This window comes from Topomyia yanbarensis, chromosome 3 (genome assembly GCF_030247195.1).
Source record: "Topomyia yanbarensis strain Yona2022 chromosome 3, ASM3024719v1, whole genome shotgun sequence".
Classification (NCBI taxonomy): Eukaryota; Metazoa; Arthropoda; class Insecta; order Diptera; family Culicidae; genus Topomyia; species Topomyia yanbarensis.
Window position 1 is genome coordinate 101,549,924 of NC_080672.1, and position 18,112 is coordinate 101,568,035.

General features: G+C 38.5%; 2 protein-coding genes across 2 annotated transcripts; one reads left to right on the forward strand and one right to left on the reverse strand.

The window, feature by feature from the left end:
* Positions 1-6,881: 6,881 nt before the first annotated feature.
* On the reverse strand, positions 6,882-7,838 carry LOC131687109 (uncharacterized). Its single transcript, XM_058971150.1, has 2 exons — positions 7,776-7,838; positions 6,882-7,705 (listed from the first exon to the last, which is right to left on the reverse strand). Exons 1-2 carry the CDS (start codon positions 7,831-7,833, stop codon positions 6,882-6,884), a joined length of 882 nt encoding a protein of 293 aa, XP_058827133.1. The 5' UTR covers positions 7,834-7,838.
* An 8,476-nt stretch (positions 7,839-16,314) lies between these two features.
* LOC131692427 (uncharacterized) lies at positions 16,315-17,523 on the forward strand. The gene is made up of 4 exons (XM_058979469.1): positions 16,315-16,535; positions 16,610-16,775; positions 16,835-17,205; positions 17,279-17,523. The coding sequence occupies exons 1-4, from the start codon at positions 16,368-16,370 to the stop codon at positions 17,351-17,353; spliced, it is 780 nt and encodes a 259-aa protein (XP_058835452.1). The 5' UTR covers positions 16,315-16,367; the 3' UTR covers positions 17,354-17,523.
* Positions 17,524-18,112: the final 589 nt, after the last annotated feature.

Sequence of the window (18,112 nt, forward strand, 5' to 3'; positions counted from 1 at the left end):
GCTGAGAAATTTTCCATTTTTTACTTCAATTGACTGTGTCTAGGGATTGGCTCAAATTATCTTGATGTAAAAGATGTTTTTATATGTAAAACTATCTGAGAAACACAATGGCATACTCATTTTCAAAACAAAAATGCACGAATTGTGAGAAAAATGCAAGTTAAGTTTTAAACTGGAAATGTAGCATATTTGGCAACACTGTTGCCGGACAGCAGTGAAAACTAGCAAATCTATGAATCTTCTTTATTCGTTGTGAATCAAGGTTGGATTATAAATTCCTGCATGGAGGATAATCTTGTGTTAGGATTAAGTTTTAGGGTATAAGTACAAATTCTTACTGTTAATGCTTTCGCTGCCGTACAGAGCTGTCTAAATCGTACCCGTACAGTAATCAGTCTGTGTCCTAGCATTTAAGTATAATAGTATTAGAGATTCACGGTAATCAAATAAGCTAGCTTGGACTACTAACCTTAATGACCTGATCGGTTTCGAAGTCTATTTAAATTGTAATTTAAATGTGCTCCTAATGGTGTTGTTCGCACAGTCTTCGATTCGTACTGTTTCTCCGTATCAATTGTATCCGTACTGTTTCCTACCCGCACTAACTCTGTCCGTACCGTAGCTTTAATTCCTGTTAGGTTCAATTTTAGGTATTTATAAATATCTAATATAATTAAACTTACCACAGTACAGTTAGGGTAGATTTACTTCGAAATGGGAACAATTATTTAACTTGAGAATTGGGTTAATTTATAACAATTGTGAAAATGTGTTCTAGCTTACGCTACTTTTTACCGAATGACTTGACTTTTTTTCTTTCTTCCTATCTGACTGTCTTGTCCGTGACCGATATTCGTGCCAGTCCCTCGAGAAGGCGAAGGGCGCGGTTTGTTGATGTTGATTTGCTGTATGGGCGCCGAGGGGCTCGCTGAACTGTATGGCGCTATTAACAAACACTGTAACCAAAAATAACTATTTTTTCTAAATTCCCTCACTCATTTCCTTAAAAATGCATCTCATCGATTGTTCATAGACCAAATGAAGCCAAAGATATGAATAAAAGTTAATAATTGCTGATTTTTTTCTATGGAAAATTTTCCATGCACGATTATGACACCCTACAAATTTTGTCATCAATACACGCCTATGGCACGTGTAAGTGTGACTTTTGTTCACATTTATAGTGAAAACTCGCAACATAGTCAACCGATCTTCGTAATATTTGAGAGATTAATACAGAGTAGATAGAAGCATCAATTGCCTTCTTTGAATTGTTTGTGCAATTTCTAAGTTTCATGATATTCAATCTCAAACTTTAAAAATCGTTTTTCTCGAAATGTGCTAAATGGCGCTTGTCATAAGATAGCACAACAGCGACGAGCTAGCATAGAAACAAGATTCAGTTTGCTCCTGAAACCGAACATATGCGAACATGAATGCGTTGTACCGAAAAGCAAAGGACGAGGGAAACAAACCAAACATTCGATTCATCGCGGCGGGCATGAATTGAATTTTGTTTCTCTTTCAAGCTCACGAAGGGATGTCAATGTTTCTAAGCTCTGATTCTGGGCAGCATTATTGTGCGTCAAGGGAGCATGAACAATGCCGATATGGACTGTATGGCAATGCCACAAAAAAGGTTTCCAATTGGAATGGTAAATCGGACGCAAGTCATTCTAATGGCCAGACACAAATATTCCTTTATTAATTTTTATTTTTTCCATCTATTACATGTTTAAAATACTGACGACTCTGTTAAGCTAACGCGTTGAATCGTGTCAAATAAACAATTTTCATAACAAATAGTTTAATTGAAACGGTTGCATCCGTATAGTTTCTCTAATCGATATTGAAATAAGAAGTCATATATGGTAGGGCCCGTCAGTACTTCAAACCCCGGGGCCCGGCGCGGCTCTCGACGGCCCTGAGTACTGGTACCGTAAGGACACGTAAGACATTTCTGGGCAGTCGATGAAAAAGAACAATATAATGCCGACAACCGTTCCCCTGCAAGTTGAAACATTGAAAATTATCAATGTCACTTGCAGAATTTTGGGAATTTCGAGTTGTTACCGATCTTGTTTTCGGATTGGATTTAGGGTTCAACCCATAACCGAATAATGACAATGGCTGACAACCTCTCGCTTCGCGTACGCTGTCAGTATTATCAGACCAAACACAGGCAAACTTTTCACCAATGAGGACATCCGGTCGATTATTTTTTTTGATGAATTTTGATAAATTGCGGAAGAAATAATTAGGTGTAGTTAGTATTTCTTTGTTTATTTATTTATTTATTCATTGCGTATTATTATTGTATCGGTGTTAGGTGTTAGGTTAGAAAAAAATTGTTGCCAATTTGTTTCCACCCGGTATGGGCGAGATTGTAACCCGTCAGGGTAACAATTTAGCACTGGGTGGAAATATACCTATTTGTGCGTACTCTCTCCGTAGAGTGTATTGTTATTGCAACATAACTCACCGCTGCTCATTATGCTCGTTCATGTTTTTGATGTAAATTTCGTTTAAATAATAGTCCATGAACGTTGTTATTAGTCCAGATAGGTGTAGTAATTTTTGTTGTGTATTTGTAAATAAATAGCATAGGGTTTAGTTAGGTTACCGCTCTCCTTTCGCTGCAAAAGTGGTCTGACTATGCTGTGCTATAGCGATGACAGCTATGCGGCGGTGCGTTTTTTTGGTGCTTGTTTGTTGTAGTCGAGTGCGGAAGGCGGCCATCGTAAAAGAGTAGATAGTGACGGACCACAGCCACGAACAGACGTTCGAAAACCGTATTTCTTTTTTTCGGGACAGTTTCCCGCCACCGTAATAAAAGTGCAGTGCGCGCGTGCCTCGGCAAATTAAAGCCGTCAGTGTATCGGTTTGTGGTCCGGGCATTCGGAAAAGTCCTGGTGTACGGTCGCCGAAACAGGAAGCTAACTACCAAGGAGCCACTCGCTTCCTCGGCTAACCAAAAAGGACCCAGGTAACACCAGTGCCGTTCTCACTGTGGAGGATTAGCCGAACGAGCCTAGCTCTCCTCCACAGTTAATCGTAAAGGAGAACGAAGCAGGGCAGACAAAGGTTCCCCCTGAGGTAGGTTACTGCGGAACCTACCTGGGCCATTCACGGGGAGTGAGTGGACCCGGCGATTATTCGCCCCGTCGCTAGGGAGGTTCCAACAAAAGAGCCTTGCTCACCTCCCTGGCTAATTGCAAAGGACCGCTGCCGGAGCAGCCAACGATACCAGCAGGAGAACTCGGCCGTTGGAGTCCCGGCCGGTCGGAAAAAACCGTCGCCTTCCCGCCGTCATCAGCAGCAGACCGTAAGGAACGACCAGCAGAGGAGAGTTTCGGGAGAATAAACGGTAAAGTTAGAATTTATTTGTTTTTTCCTCTTTTTGTTTGTTATTGTACGAAAATCCGAAATTCCGGTAGGAGCACCTAGGCCGCCCTGAAAAGAAAGGTACGCCGGGCAAACAAGAACCCGAGTAGTGGGCAAACCCCTACTTACAATATAAAATATAAATATTCAAAATATCGTTCTAATTAGTAAAGGGTTTTGCGGTCAAAATTTGGTCGACTAAAATTTAACGTATTTCTTTTAATCCATTTAAAAACATTAGCTTCTTGGTATATGTATGTGCATGCTATTTTGTTACGTTCTATTTTCACATGTGCTCTTCAGTTATTAAATATTGAAAGCGAGAAGCAGTTTAAAGCTAACAGGTGTTCTGTGGCGAACAAAGTCGCTTTACGGAATCTGTTAGTAGGAGTTAAATGAAATGTCATTCGGATTCGGTCAACCTCAAGCTTAGCTGAACATGTTTGCAGTATTTAATACTGAACTTCCAAAAGTATACATATAATTTGTTTTTTTAAATGAAATAATAAATCAATTTATATACACTCTTGTTTGTCTAAATTTAGATATCGAACGACAGGTGTTCCCGCAAAATGGAAATGGTCACAACTATGGCATTTTTCATTCAATCTCAACATAGATTTTTATAACCTATGTGACAGATGCCATGGCTAACGGCCTCTAAACTGACGTAATCACGAACGTAATCAATACAGACCTTTCGGCTTTTGACAAGATTAATCACGATATTGCAGTGGGAATGTTGGATGGACATGTCTTTGGTACTAATATTCATACATTGGATGCAATCGTATCTCAGTGATCGTGGTCTAGCAGTCAAGATAGATGATTGTGTATCTAGAGAGTTCTTCGCTTTATCTGGTATTTCACAGGGCGGTCATCTCGGTCCGTTGATTTTTCTCCTGCATTCCAACGACATCAACTTTTGTACAGAAAGACCACGGCCGTCATTCGATGATGAGCTCAAGTTATACCAAAAAATCCGAAATACTGATGACGCTGCCAACTGGTAACATTTTGTGAAATGGTACGAAATCAACCAAATTTCCCTAAATTCTAAGAATTGCACGGTCATTATGTTCTCGAGGGAAAAAACGCCAACACGATTCGAATACTGTCTAGCAGAACCCATGATTGACAGAGCGAATTGTGTCAAAGACCTCTGAGTTTTTCTTTTCAGTTATTTACTGCTTGAAATCTCTCTACTGCTCATTCGTTCGATAATATATGGAATATTTCCGTAATTGGTGAGCAGGAGCGGATCCAGAAAAATATTTCGGAGGGGGTCCGAAATTTCGATTTTGAAATGTTCATTAAACAATGCGTAATAATCAAGAGGGTGAATGTTTTGACGTTTCTTTGAAGAATGAGTGAAGCCAACATAAGCTGGCTCGGCTAGTTGCCAAAAATGACAGCGAACGCGCTTTAAGTAACGTTCACATCGCTACGAGCCAATGTTGTTAACTCGACCTGAAACTTATCGAATGCAAACAAATTTCAGTTTGATGTGTTTAACAGAACTTCAGGTGATAAAAGCATTCGGATTTTGTGGGGAAGAAGCGATGCAAGAGAAAGTGTGATTTTTCATATATTGTTAATAATTACTTGTTTTGAATCCAAGTTTTGAACAGTGCTGTACAGTTCATATGAACGGACCTTGAATTGAATTTGAAGCGTAGCTAGCGCTACTGGCATTTGGTGGTAGCTTCAGGCAACGAACAATTTTCACGGGGCTGTTTTGGTGGTCGAATCTGGTCTGGAATGATTTTGAGTTTAGAACGGAAACTATTTTAAAAGTTCTCAACAAGTTAAAACATTTCGGAGGGGGTCCGGACCCCCGAGACCCTCCCCTTGGATCTGTTACTTGTAATCGTCTTCTTTCTTCCTCTCAACTGAACGCATAACCTCGCGACTTCACTACCGAAATTGAAGTAACACGGTTACCAAGTTACAGTGATTTAAGCGCCACCTTCCTAAGAAGGATCACTGTACCAGATGGTGTCCGGCCAAAGACTCTTAACTCGGGCGGGTTAGGTATTCCCGATCTTATTCTAACCTACGGTAGTTCAGTATACTCTTTGATCACGCGAATCAGGACAAAATCTCGAAACCACGATACCACAGTGAAGGCGCACGATAGATCAGTCTAGCTTGAGTAAAAAAAAAGAATCAAACAAAATAGCAAGAATCCAAACGCTTCTTAATAGTTTCCCAAACCAATACCGCGTTTATTCTGTAAATCACAACGAACCAAGACTACCGGATGTGAACGAAAAATCGTGCTATACAATTGGCCAATCTACTACCGCTAACACTTTATTCTGTTCTCTCTAGTGAGTGCGCACGACCGTAACGGAACGAGCTTACTTGTTATGCCGGCCGGCAGGGTGACGATGACAATCCCTCGGAGCTTGGGTTTTCGAGGATCTTCGGGTGGCAGTAGCGCAGTTCGCTGTTGTCGGGTCGATCAGGCTAGGAGGCCGCACCGTAGGCCAGAAATGACGACGGCCGAGTCCTTGGGGTAGATGTGTCCCCGTGTAGGTTTTGGTGGAGATCCAACGGCTTGCCAACTAGCGATTCGACCACGATGTTGCGTTCTTCACCCAGAACTAGCACCCACGTTGAATGGGTAGCGTCACCTGTTCAACGCGCATTCACATTACTAACGCACTCATTTTATTCGCAAATGGCTTACCTGATTAGCACAAAGCTTAGTTCACACAATTCACTAAACCAATTAAACGGTTTTCGCACCTAGAATCAAAAATTAGTTGGAAAAACTATTAAGAACTTTTTTTAAATTTCAAATTAAAGGCACACAGTACTTTGCCTCACACTCTACACGCGCAACGCGAACTTTAAACTTTTACTCAAACGCAACTAATCTCCAGAATGGTCTCCACCAAAGTGACGAGCTTATCGGGAATCTGTTCATGCGTACCCTTTGGCGGTATCGTGTGTTCGCGCGTAATTTGTTCTGATTGGCTTTTGAAGAAATCCCTTTTGTTCCCTTTTGATCATTTCCATTTGTTCGGACTTTTCATTTGTTCCACTTTTCCCGCGATTAGCGTAAGTGAGAATAATTTTACGCAGACAAGTAGGCTTTTTTGTATAAGAGTTGTCATAATCGAACTTTCTATATTCTAGTTCAGCTATCGTCCGCTAGGGTGTCAAATTTATAACTGGTATACAGTAAGGTAGTTTTGTTAATTGATATGGAACAAATCAATTTGTTACATACTGAAGGTCAGTATTTCCTAATTCAGGAAAATCAGGAGAGTGTGTCATTCAAAAATTTGGATCTTTCGTACGAGTCATTAATATTAAGAAACGGTATATAAATAAAATATTTGTAGCAAGTTTATTTCGGGGCCATAGAGACCTGCCGCTGCACGATTTCAGTATAGTTAAGATATATCAAGATAATATTTTAAAATGCTTATAAACAGTGTTCACTTTACTGTACGTTAAGTTTATTTCTTACATGAAAATGTAAACTATCCTCGTACTACAACTATGAAACTAAATCTAGGCCTATATGAAACACCAGGTACGACGCACACTTTCTTATCGTTGTCAAACACTTGATTAGCCGCTGGACAAAATTTTTCCGAGTATGTAAGCCTTCCATTTGACCTATAACACTGGTAATACATATTTGGGTTGTTCGACTTCACAAACAATCCTTGCCGCGGGCACTTATACACACACTTTTTGGCACTACTGTCGAAAGTGGCTCGGTCGCCGCATGAAAACATAATTGGCAAAGGATCTTTACCGACGTCCTTCGGACAGTAATAGAAATACTGTGGGTTCGAAGGATAAGCAGTCAAAATTGAGTTGTTCGAAGTGCAGTTAACCGTATTGCATCTTTTACTACCGCGTCGTTTACACAACTGCAACCTGCTGTTGTAAGTGTATTTCGGAGGACATTTATACGGATCGCCAAAAGAGCCACTTTGCTCACAAAAATAGTATCCATCGCACGTGCGTGGATCCGGAAATTGTCCTCTGGAAGTACAACGAAGTTTCAACTGCGTCGCTGCCTGGACGGAACACTGTTCCTGGCTATCATCCGGAATCGTTGAACAACTTCCTTCTGCCGTGTTGCAATAGGGACTATCGACCGGGCATATCTGTGTAGGATTGTCGTTGTCATTCGCCTGTCCCAGACATATCTTTATCGTACGGCAGCCGACGCAAACGAACCACCGCCCACCAGCACATTTAACTGGATCCGGGTAAAGAAGATCATCTGCCGGGACCTGTCGAGCAATTGCTGGCGCGAACTCATCTAACAGTATATCGTTCTCCTGTGCGACTACCAAAGAGAGAAATATTCATTCGTACTTGTTTGCGTAATGTGTTCAAACATTGAAGAAAGTAAGTACCCAAAAAGGAAACTGGAATCAGCAGTACACCAAAGCAAACGAATCTAATCGTTCTCATCTGAAACCGACGGTATTTCACACTATCTGTTTGGGTGAGCAAAATGCTTATATATACTGATTGGGAATTAGGACCACTTTTGTCAGTGAGGTATCAAATCAAATAAAAAAATCCGGTACCGCCAAGTTATGTGTATCTTGCTAGAATTTGGCGCTTCTGAAACATTTGGATTTCTTCGAATAATTGATACAACAAGCATAGGATGGCAATTTGCATAATCACCAAATTTTTGTTACTGATGTTTCCAACACACAGGTCAAGCTGAAATTACCCCACAAATAATCGCCAACAACTACTCATTTGTCATTGCTGCTTATTACTTACTTCCAAAATCTACAACTGAAGTCGATATAATGCTAATTTGCAGAATAAACAAAAACCGGAACCAATGTCGAGTACGAAGGCGCAATCGGGTGTACTTTTATGAAGAAAGTATATAAAAAATTCAGTTGACAATGTCAACAGATTGTTTATGAGTGAAAATTACTGTTAAAGTAGTTCATCATTACAGGTATACATTAGACCTCTCCATATTTTGAAAAAGTTTTGAAATATACATGGGTCAGCTCAGGTTTTTGTTCTAGGTTTGAATTTAAAAACATCATTTAGAGGTGTCTCCAACCAAAAATCGTGTTTTTGCTGTGTTTCCACAGCAAGATGACTTACATTCTGATTTAATGGGCCCTACATGCCCGCATATCATTAAAGGTTGTTTCTTAGACATATCTTAAAATACTACTAATTTTTCATGGTTTTGATATACTTTTCTATATAAAAATCCAGGCAAATTCTATTGCAATTAGAGCTATGTTCACTTGTTAAAACATGTTAAGATATGTCTAAGGAACAACCTTTGACGATATGTGGGCATGTATGGTTTATTAAATCAGAGTGTAAGTGATCTTCCTATGGAAACATAGCAAAAACACGATTTTTTATTGAAGACAGCTACCTTAATAGTCCTTTAACTACAGTAAAATTCTAAAACCAAGCACAACACTATGCTCTCTGCTATATAAGTTTAAACTAATCGATTATTCAATTAATCAATTAGCAGCTGTGTGAAAAATAATCTATTTGCTATTGAGTCCAGTAACGCTCAAAGCATGACGTGGAATGTATGCTGCTGCTGGGAACAATAAGTTCTAGTTCAGTTTTAAATGTTCAGTTTTATGTTACAGAACTGTAAAAATCATAAATCTAGAACTGAACCACTCCAAAACGTGTCTTTAGGTCAGCACATCAGTTATTTTCCCCGGTCTATCGAACCCGAGTGTGCCCGATACTCTTAATATATTTGAAACACATTTCCAAAGTCTACAGTTCAAATGAAGCAACAAAAAGAACAGTTGCCTATACCAGTTTGAAAGTTCGAGACAAAACTGTTAAAAATGATAAATAAAAACGCTAACAGTGCTAATGCTAGCAAACCTGTAATGACAATAACAACGAATCAGTGCTTTCTGGTCAAATGGCATTAGTTTTGGGTTGACTACCAAAACTCGATATACATTAACTTCGCAACTTTTTGGAAACAAACCAAACTGAAACTGCTCTAATATAACTTAATCTCCAGAACTCCGGTCAACACCCGCCATTCAGTAGGCGTAAAACCAGTTCAGTCCGCCCGTACTTTAGAAATACCTACAGCAGAGCCGTAGCGTAAACTTCTGAAGCCCTTGGAGAATTTTCAATTCTGCGCCCCTTTGGTGTTTATATTGGCTTTCATTTTCAGTTTGACTTTCGAACAATAATTAAGTGGAAATGGTACTTACACTTACGCCTCTTTTATCTTTGTATTGTTTATAAATCAACTTAAGATTTCAATGTCCTTTGCAGATGTACTGCAGGCGTATTTTAATTTCTAAGTATGCATAACTTTTATAATAAAGCTTGTTTTGAGAAAATATTCCGAATGTGACAGAGAAAATCAAAATTATTAGTAGTGAGTTCTCTAACAGACTAACATTTTGTGAAACAACTGACAGACTAACAGACTAACATTTTGTGAAATTAAAAAATAAGGTTACTGTAGATTTGTCTGCAATATCATTCGATGTTAGGTGTTTGAAGGCGACTGACGGACCATTTTTGCGAGATAATTTGTGAAATAAATTTTCGCTAGTAGTAAACTTTCAAAAACACGAGAAATCGGATTTCCAACTGATTTGATCAAAGCTCGTTCGTGTTTGTCTGCCGCTCATTTAGTTTAAGTTTCAGTTGCAAATCTTATATTGTATATTCGTAAAACAGATGATACTAGGTGTTTGAAAGCGGCTAGATTTCGAAGAAACTGAAGCAGAAATTTTCAGCCGTGGTCGAGAACTATTCAACCATAGCGTCTGATGCTTGAACTAAAGAGTTCGATTTTATTTTGGTTTTTTTATTCATATAGCTTTCAAATGGGTTACAATATCGCCTTGATGTCAAAAAGGAAGCTATAAGAAATTGTATGGGCCTTTTAAAAAAAACTTATAGTTGTTGATGGAGAAATGCAAACAAATTTTGAAATGGTCGTAATAAAACAAATAAATTGTGTTGTTAAAACAAAATTTAAAATATTTCAACATTTTAGAAAATTTTCGTTATCAGCAGTTTGATTTAAAATGGCGTTTCAAAAATAAAATTGTATTTTTGACTGCTAATAGTATGAATTATAAAAATATGACAAAAGTTGTTTTTAGGACAACTTTTTCATTGAAAGCTTCTCCATGATTCAAATACACTGAAAAAATTTCTTTTGCGTCTTTAAAACGATAAACATTAGATTTTTGACATTTTATGATGGGGTAACACGAACAACTTTTAAAAAGGTTATAATCACACGAATTAACTGTTTATGTTGGAACAAAATGCCAAATATCTCGAAAACTATCGCATTTTGGAAGATTTTTGTTCAATGCATTTTGATTTAAAACGATACTAAGAATTATATTCTGTAATAAAATTAAAGTTTTGTATGTCAATCAGTATGGAATTTAAAAACATGTATAAAGTTATTGTTGGAAAAACTTTTTTTATTCAAAATGTTCCTTTTCTCTTTTGGTTTTTGTTGACAAATTTTATAAAAATCAGAGAAAATAGGATTTTTTGCCATTTACATTTTTAACACAAACTTTTGTTTTTATGAAAAATGACACAAGATTGTTTTCTGTGTATATTTTTTCGTACAGAAATATTCATTCCCTGTAACTCATTCTCAGAAAGTTTTGCTGTATAAAATACAGTAATCGAACAAATTTTTTTGAAATTAGTGCAGAAATGTCTACGCCCTTTTAAAAAAATTGCTCTTGAGTCAAAATAATCTTACTGATAGTGAAAATGTTTAGTCTTCCATGACTGTGAAATGTGAAAAGTTTCATTGGAACCTAAGATTTAAAAATTTTAAGCAAAATGGGCTAAGCAAAAAATTTAAGCAAATGGGGTCTAGAATTGTCCAAATTATGTGAAATTCGGCATCTGAGCTTACATTGACATTTGACGCAATATGAAAACGGGGGGGGGGGTCTCTTTGAGAATTAAAAAAATAAATTGGTTGCAATGCCCTACTTCCCACCCAACCATGTAAATCATCGTGTATACACGATTCGAACTAGTCACATTTCCATACCTGTTCAGGTAAGGAACGTTTCAAATCGCACAGCAACGCAAATAGCGCACGATAAACTGTGCACTCTGCAAACAAACAGGTGCAAGTTGTACACGGTTCAACGGTGTGGGGGTTAGGGCCACCACTGCGTGTGGCCGTGTGAACAATATAGTCACGATGTCGCTCGTTCGGCATACAAAAAACAAAACGGACACGCGGCACCTCTATTCATAATTTCCCCATATTTGATTGAGTCACTAAGGTGCTCCGTAGCGACGACTCGATCTCTTCATTTTTACGGGGTTTTCAATTCCAATACATGGACAATATAGCAACAAAACATAGTTTCAGTTAATTTCGAATTATTCGGGGTAAAAAAAATTGTTTTAAAGCACCTAGTGGTGCAATTGTGTCTTTCTCAGTTTTCCAAACTCAAATTCCATGGCTGGTTATGTTCGATATAGTTGTGGAATAGTCTAATGCATGCTTAGTACACCTTTATACATCTGCTCGTCATCCACGAACTTGATGAGCTACGTGTCAACGCTGAAACACTTGAAACAAACAAAAATATCCTACTTAATCGTCATGTGTCCGACGCGGTAGCCGGGTACCTTTTTGGGTTTCAATTAATGAAATTTCAATGTTCTATCCATAACTGGAAATTTACACTTTGTGATATCTTAGAACTTCATTAAGGTTGCACAGAGAATGCGCAAAATTCGCAAACGAAAAAAGCAGTTTTTTTCCACACCGTATGTTAGATCTTCATAAAAATCAATCAGCAGTACTGTAACAACATTCTACATACGCTGATTGATTTTTATGAAGATCTGACATACGGTGTGGAAAAAACTGCTTTTTTCGTTTGCGAATTTTGCGCATTCTCTGTGCAACCTTAAGTCAAGCTTTTTGGTTAATAATATTGTTTTTACTACATAACATACCGACGAGGGTACCCGGGTACCCACAAAATCGAAATGCCAATAACTAAGGCAATTTTCAAACGATACTTTTGGGTGTTTTGGATTCAGGAACCCATTTACTTTTAGACTTGGTTTAAATGAATCTGGTTTAATCACTCGATTCCCGGGAATCCGGATTTCCAGAAGCATATTCCAGTGCTGGGATATTAATGGTGAATTTCAATGGAATGCTGGCAATACGGGTATCAAAATTCTTGAAATTGCATCAGCAGGCTGTATGTCATGGTTTTGGAACCACCTGGTGATTTGACCCCAGAACAGACATTCCGGAGCAGGTTCCTGTTGGGCTGTGATTGGCCAATCCGTACTCAAATTACCATATGGTCCCGTAGCAATAAATAACAGACCTACAAGTTTTGATACCCATATTAATAGGGCATTATAAAAATTTACAAATCATACCCTAGTATACTCCGGAAAATCCGAATTACTAAGAACCAGATCCATTCATCCGGGTTCATTTCACAGTATCAAAAAGCAGATGAGTTCCTGAATCCAAAACATCTAAAAGTGTCCGAATTGAAAGCCATAGTTTTGAGCATTTCAATTTGTGGGTACCCGGGTACTCTCGTCGGCCTGTTAAAGGTGTTTTTTGTTGGACACACAACGGGTAATTATCTAAATCAGCATTAGTTCAACGGTGTCTGCTTGCTAACTTATTTCGGATTGTGGAGGTGTATGTGTAAGGGGGATGAAAAACCCACCAACCACAGCTACTACCAGCTAGCTTATTTTGGTATGCCTGCTGGGAGAACGCGATGGGACAAAGAGAGCTATGGGTTTGATGGGGAAGGGGATGAGGGGATGGTGGTACGATAATTGGGGGGGGGAGAGTTACCTTCCGCCACACACCCCTGCATTATGGGTCAGAAGGGCGGTTTTTCGGTACAAAAATCAATAACTTCCAAACCGTTCATTTTAGAGAAATTAAATCTGAGAGAATATTTAATTAAATAATTAAATAAGCCTTCTTTTAAAGCAAAATGTAACTAGGGTGGTCCTCTCGAACATTTATGTCAAAAAAATATTTATGCTAAATGGTATAGGTACTTACTTCAGCAAAGTTGTAAAAAAATGTTTTCAAGACACATTTTCAAACGCATCAAAGTTATAGCACTATCGGTTTTCATGTTATAATTATTTTTCTTCTTTAACTTAGGGTGTTTCTGAAAAAGTCAGTTTTTTAACTATAAATTTTTAAATAGTTAGTCTATCTTCATACTCTCTACGAAACAATTTTAGTACTTTTCATTGCGCATATTTCTGCTGAAGAATGTGAATCGATATCATTTTTCGTTATCGAGTTACGGTCATTATTTAAAATATAAATGATAGTTTTCAATGACTTGTACCTCATAAGGTTGCAAAAAGTAGCAGCTGAATTTTTACTTTATCAAAAGTGCATAAAAAATACTATAAAATATCTCAAAATCAACATTTCCTTTCTTTTCGAAAAGAATGTTCGAGAGAACCACACTAGTTACATTTTATTTCAAAAGAAAGCTAATTCAATTTCCAAAAATGTTCTTTCAGACATAATTTATCTTTTGGAAGTTATTGATTTTTGTACCGAAAAACCGGAAGTCGAAATGAAATGAAATTCCATAGCAGTTAAGCAAGTTTGAAAAAATCGGTTCGCCCATCTGAGTCATCAATTATTTCTGGAATTCACCGCAAAACAAGAGAATCTTTTCTTGTGTATCTCATAAATGCAGAGGACATTTATTTCGATTAACCACCTGCAAATTTTCGAATATTTGCTATTGAATATGAAGCACGCGTCGATGTCACAATTCCGGAGTATTGAGAATGAAATATAATGGCAATTGCCGATTAAAATACAGTTTAGTTCAAAAGACATTCAGAACGATCTATGAGGACCCCGGAGGTGATTGAATTTACATTTGATTGTCTATTTTCTGACGTACCGCTTAACTACCCCATTATACGACTAATTTACCCCGAAGCCGGGGTAAGTTGACGGGTTTTTGCATCACATATTTATGATTATATAAATGAAAACATTTTAATAAAATTCAGAGATGTTGCTGACAGTCTGCTCTTTTATGAAACTATATTCTATTTTCGGTTTTTTAGCTCTTGTACTAAAAGTGACATAAAATGCTATTCTTCAACGACTCAACTTTGCTACTTGGTTTTGGATGCAAACTAGTTTACGCTGATGACCTGAAGTTGTACCTCGTAGTCCGCAATATCGACGACTACGTTCGGCTTCAAGAGCTTCTGGATACATTCGTCGGCTGGTGTCGTAGAAATTGGCTCATTGTTAACATCGCTAAATGTCAGATAATAACTTTCCACCGCATAATCAATCCTATACTTTACGCCTGCCAGATCGAGGGGCCAAGAGTTGATCACGTCAGCGACCTTGACGTCTTATTGGATGCTAAGCTTACCTTCAATCTGCACCGCTCAGCTTTAATCTCGAAAGCTACTCGACAACTCGGGTTTATTTCCAAAATCGGCCGGGACTTTAAGGATCCGCTTGAAGGCGTTATACTGTTCGTTGGTTCGCCCACTACTCGAAAATGCCAGTCTGATTTGGAGTCCTCATCAGCTTGTTTGGAATCTACGAATTGAACGTGTGCAGAAAAGATTTGTTCGGCTCGCTCTACGAGACCTTCCCTGGCGGAGTCCTTTGGATCTGCCACCGTACCAAGATCGATGCCGCCTGATCGGACTCGACCCATTAGAGCGACGCAGGAAAAATCAACAAGCAGTGTTTGTGGCGAAGGTGATCAACGCCGAAATCGACTCTCCAAAGATTCTATCCCTTACTAACTTCCGCGTTTCGCAACGACCTCTACGCTCCACTGGCTTGCTTCAACCAAGGTTTCATCGCACGGTGTTTGGATTCAACGAACCGATATCTGCATGTATGCGAAATTTCGCCACAGTTGAGGATCTGTTCGCCTTTGGAGAACCGTCGCACAAATTCGCGCACAAAATATCGCGATCTTCGTTACTATAATTAGATTTTCGTTTATTCATTAAGACTGTGTTGTCAGATGAATTAAATAAATAAATTAATTAATTAATTAATTAATAAATAAATAAATAAATAAAATACAAATAAAACTCACTATCGCGTCATAAAAGTCGAAAATTTTCGTGTGTGTTGAAACTGTATCGGTAGAATAAGGAAAAGTGCGAAACTGCGTGAAGCACTAATTTGGCAAGAGTTATATTTGAAGATTGCTTCTGTACACCTATGATAAGATTTGTGGTGATACTGAAACATAATTATTCGGATGGAACGTATCTTACATCTTCTACTGCTTGCTGTTAGTTCACAGATATTTTCAGGTAACACAAATTTATATGACCACCTTATCTCATCTTTTGACTATCTAATGCAGCTGAAATGTTTAATGGTAGATGTTCTGTGATCTTTTCAATTTTAACTCAAGGTTAGCTTTAAGGAATTGGACCATCGGAAAAATCGGAAAGGTGTATTTTGATCAGTAATATAGTATACTGTAGAAAGATTTGGAGTGTTACTCTATAAACAAGTTTGACTCCATGACCCATGGACAATTATGCCTAGTATCGTGGATTCCTTGACCGGAATTCTTGGCATGAAATGTGTTTTTATAAACTACAAAATAAGTCGTGCAGCATATTAATAAGATGATCTAATCATTTGACTGCATCTATTCCACCCTGCGAGCAAATCTCGTCCATTACGCTCTAATTACAGTATCCCCTAGAATCACTGGAATTCAGCGCTCAAACGAAGCACGTATATTGTTCAAAAAACGCACCAGAAAAATTTAAATAACTCTTTATCTCAATAGATGGCCAATCCATCTTATGTTATGACGAAGATAGATCCACGCTGATAACAAGTAGTTCATGAAGAAATAAAATTTTGAGTGACCAACAGGAAACCTTCAGTTGATCGTGAACTGGTCGTAAGATCGGACCATTCTACAGCCATGGCATACAAGTACCTATACGCAACGGTAATTTTTGTAATTTTCTCTTTGACTTTGGCGGATGTGACTAGAACAGTGCGGCGTGTACGCTCGATAAATCCTTTCGTTACGAACGTTAAATGCGATCCAGGAGAACGATTTGGATGTGCCGATTGTTCTACGGTTCAGGTGAGTTAAAAAAAACATACCTGTCTTCCAACTTACCCAAAAATAGAAATTTGATCCAATTATTTTTTTCACAGGTCTGCCATTGGGATGGTACTGTCATCGAGTCTTCCAAGTATCGTTGCGACTCTGTGAATCCTTCCCAACCGTATTGTAATGGAAATTCTGGTACCTGTAGCGCTACGCCAACCGGCGATTGCGACCAGCCAAGTGATTTATGCCCAGCAGAAGGAATCTTTCCTCGTAAGTATTCATCAATAACTATTCCAATCGTTGACGTCAAAAAAACAACTTCCCGGTAGAACCCACCAACTGTCGCGAGTTCATCTACTGCGATGCAGATAAAAACGCTTACATTACACCGTGTGCATCCAATGAAGCTTACAACCACACAGTGCAGGATTGCGTACGGTCGGGAACTTGCTTCCAGATAAACTGTGCTGCTGCTACTTCCCAAGACCAATGGTACACCTACACTCCTGCATCGGAGTTGTATGTCTTCTGCTCCAGCACGGCCGGAACAATGACTTTCGAGTGTCCAAAAAACGAGATTTTCAACCCAAAATTAAAAAGATGTGACTTCAGTTGTCCCGGTGCCGGAAGGTTTGCCATTCCGAATGAACCAGCCAATAGCAAACGCTACTATCAATGCGTTTTGGGAACAGGCAATGTGGTAAGTTCAGTGGACAGGATCACGGGGAAAAAGTTCTTCATTGTAGTACTAATGATATTAAACGATATTGCAGTTTACGTACACCATTCAACAGTGCGCGGGCATTCTGGTCTTCGATACGGTAAACTTAAGATGTGCTCCACCCTAAGCCACTTCATCACCAGAACCTTCGACTGCATCATCGTAGTTGATTTGAAAAAATCACACTTTCTACTCAATCCGTGGATAGTACTACTTTTCCAGTTAAAATAATAATACAAAATTTACAAAATGTTAAATATTGAAATTATCTACTGTAAATATATGAGTGAGATGATGTGATATGATGTGATGTGTGTTACTACCACCCATTATAACAGGACCACCGCCCGTAGCATTGGACAGTCCTTTCACAGCAAGTTAATCAAACATTACCCATTGACCATAGTTGGGTGGTCGGTAAACAATTCGGCTTACACGTACCACGGGAATGATCAGGAATCTCCTTCCAATGACAAGATCGTATAAGTCAATCGCAATGCAAGCCGTTGTAGTGAAAGGTAATAGGTGGGGAGAAAAGCCGAAATGTTAGCAACAGGAAGCTGGCTGCTCCACTCTTCCTGTCCAAACCGCGGTGGTCAATAAGGTGTTTTGATGGTCCCTCTTACTCATATACTTTTAGTTTTACTTGATTATGTATATGTATTCATAGGGTAGTATAATGTCTGAACTGAAATATTTGTTTCATCATGAGCTCCTGGATCTGGAAGAAGATTTGTGTTTCAGTTGATTTTGTGGTGACGATATGTTGATATAATATATGAATGTTAGAACAGGTTCCCACCAGCTCGTACATACTAGCACATCCGAAACCTGTCGCGAACGACGGACACTTTTCCTCCTTGACTCCGATAGACTTTCCACTTCA

Coding starts and splice junctions, on each gene's coding strand:
- LOC131687109 (XM_058971150.1), bottom strand. CDS start 7,833: ATGAGAACGATTAGATTCGTTTGCTTTGGTGTACTGCTGATTCCAGTT. Junction 7,706..7,775: donor GATTCCAGTTTCCTTTTTGG/GTACTTACTTTC, acceptor TCTCTTTGGTAG/TCGCACAGGAGAACGATATA.
- LOC131692427 (XM_058979469.1), top strand. CDS start 16,368: ATGGCATACAAGTACCTATACGCAACGGTAATTTTTGTAATTTTCTCT. Junction 16,776..16,834: donor AGCAGAAGGAATCTTTCCTC/GTAAGTATTCAT, acceptor ACTTCCCGGTAG/AACCCACCAACTGTCGCGAG. Junction 17,206..17,278: donor TTTTGGGAACAGGCAATGTG/GTAAGTTCAGTG, acceptor ACGATATTGCAG/TTTACGTACACCATTCAACA.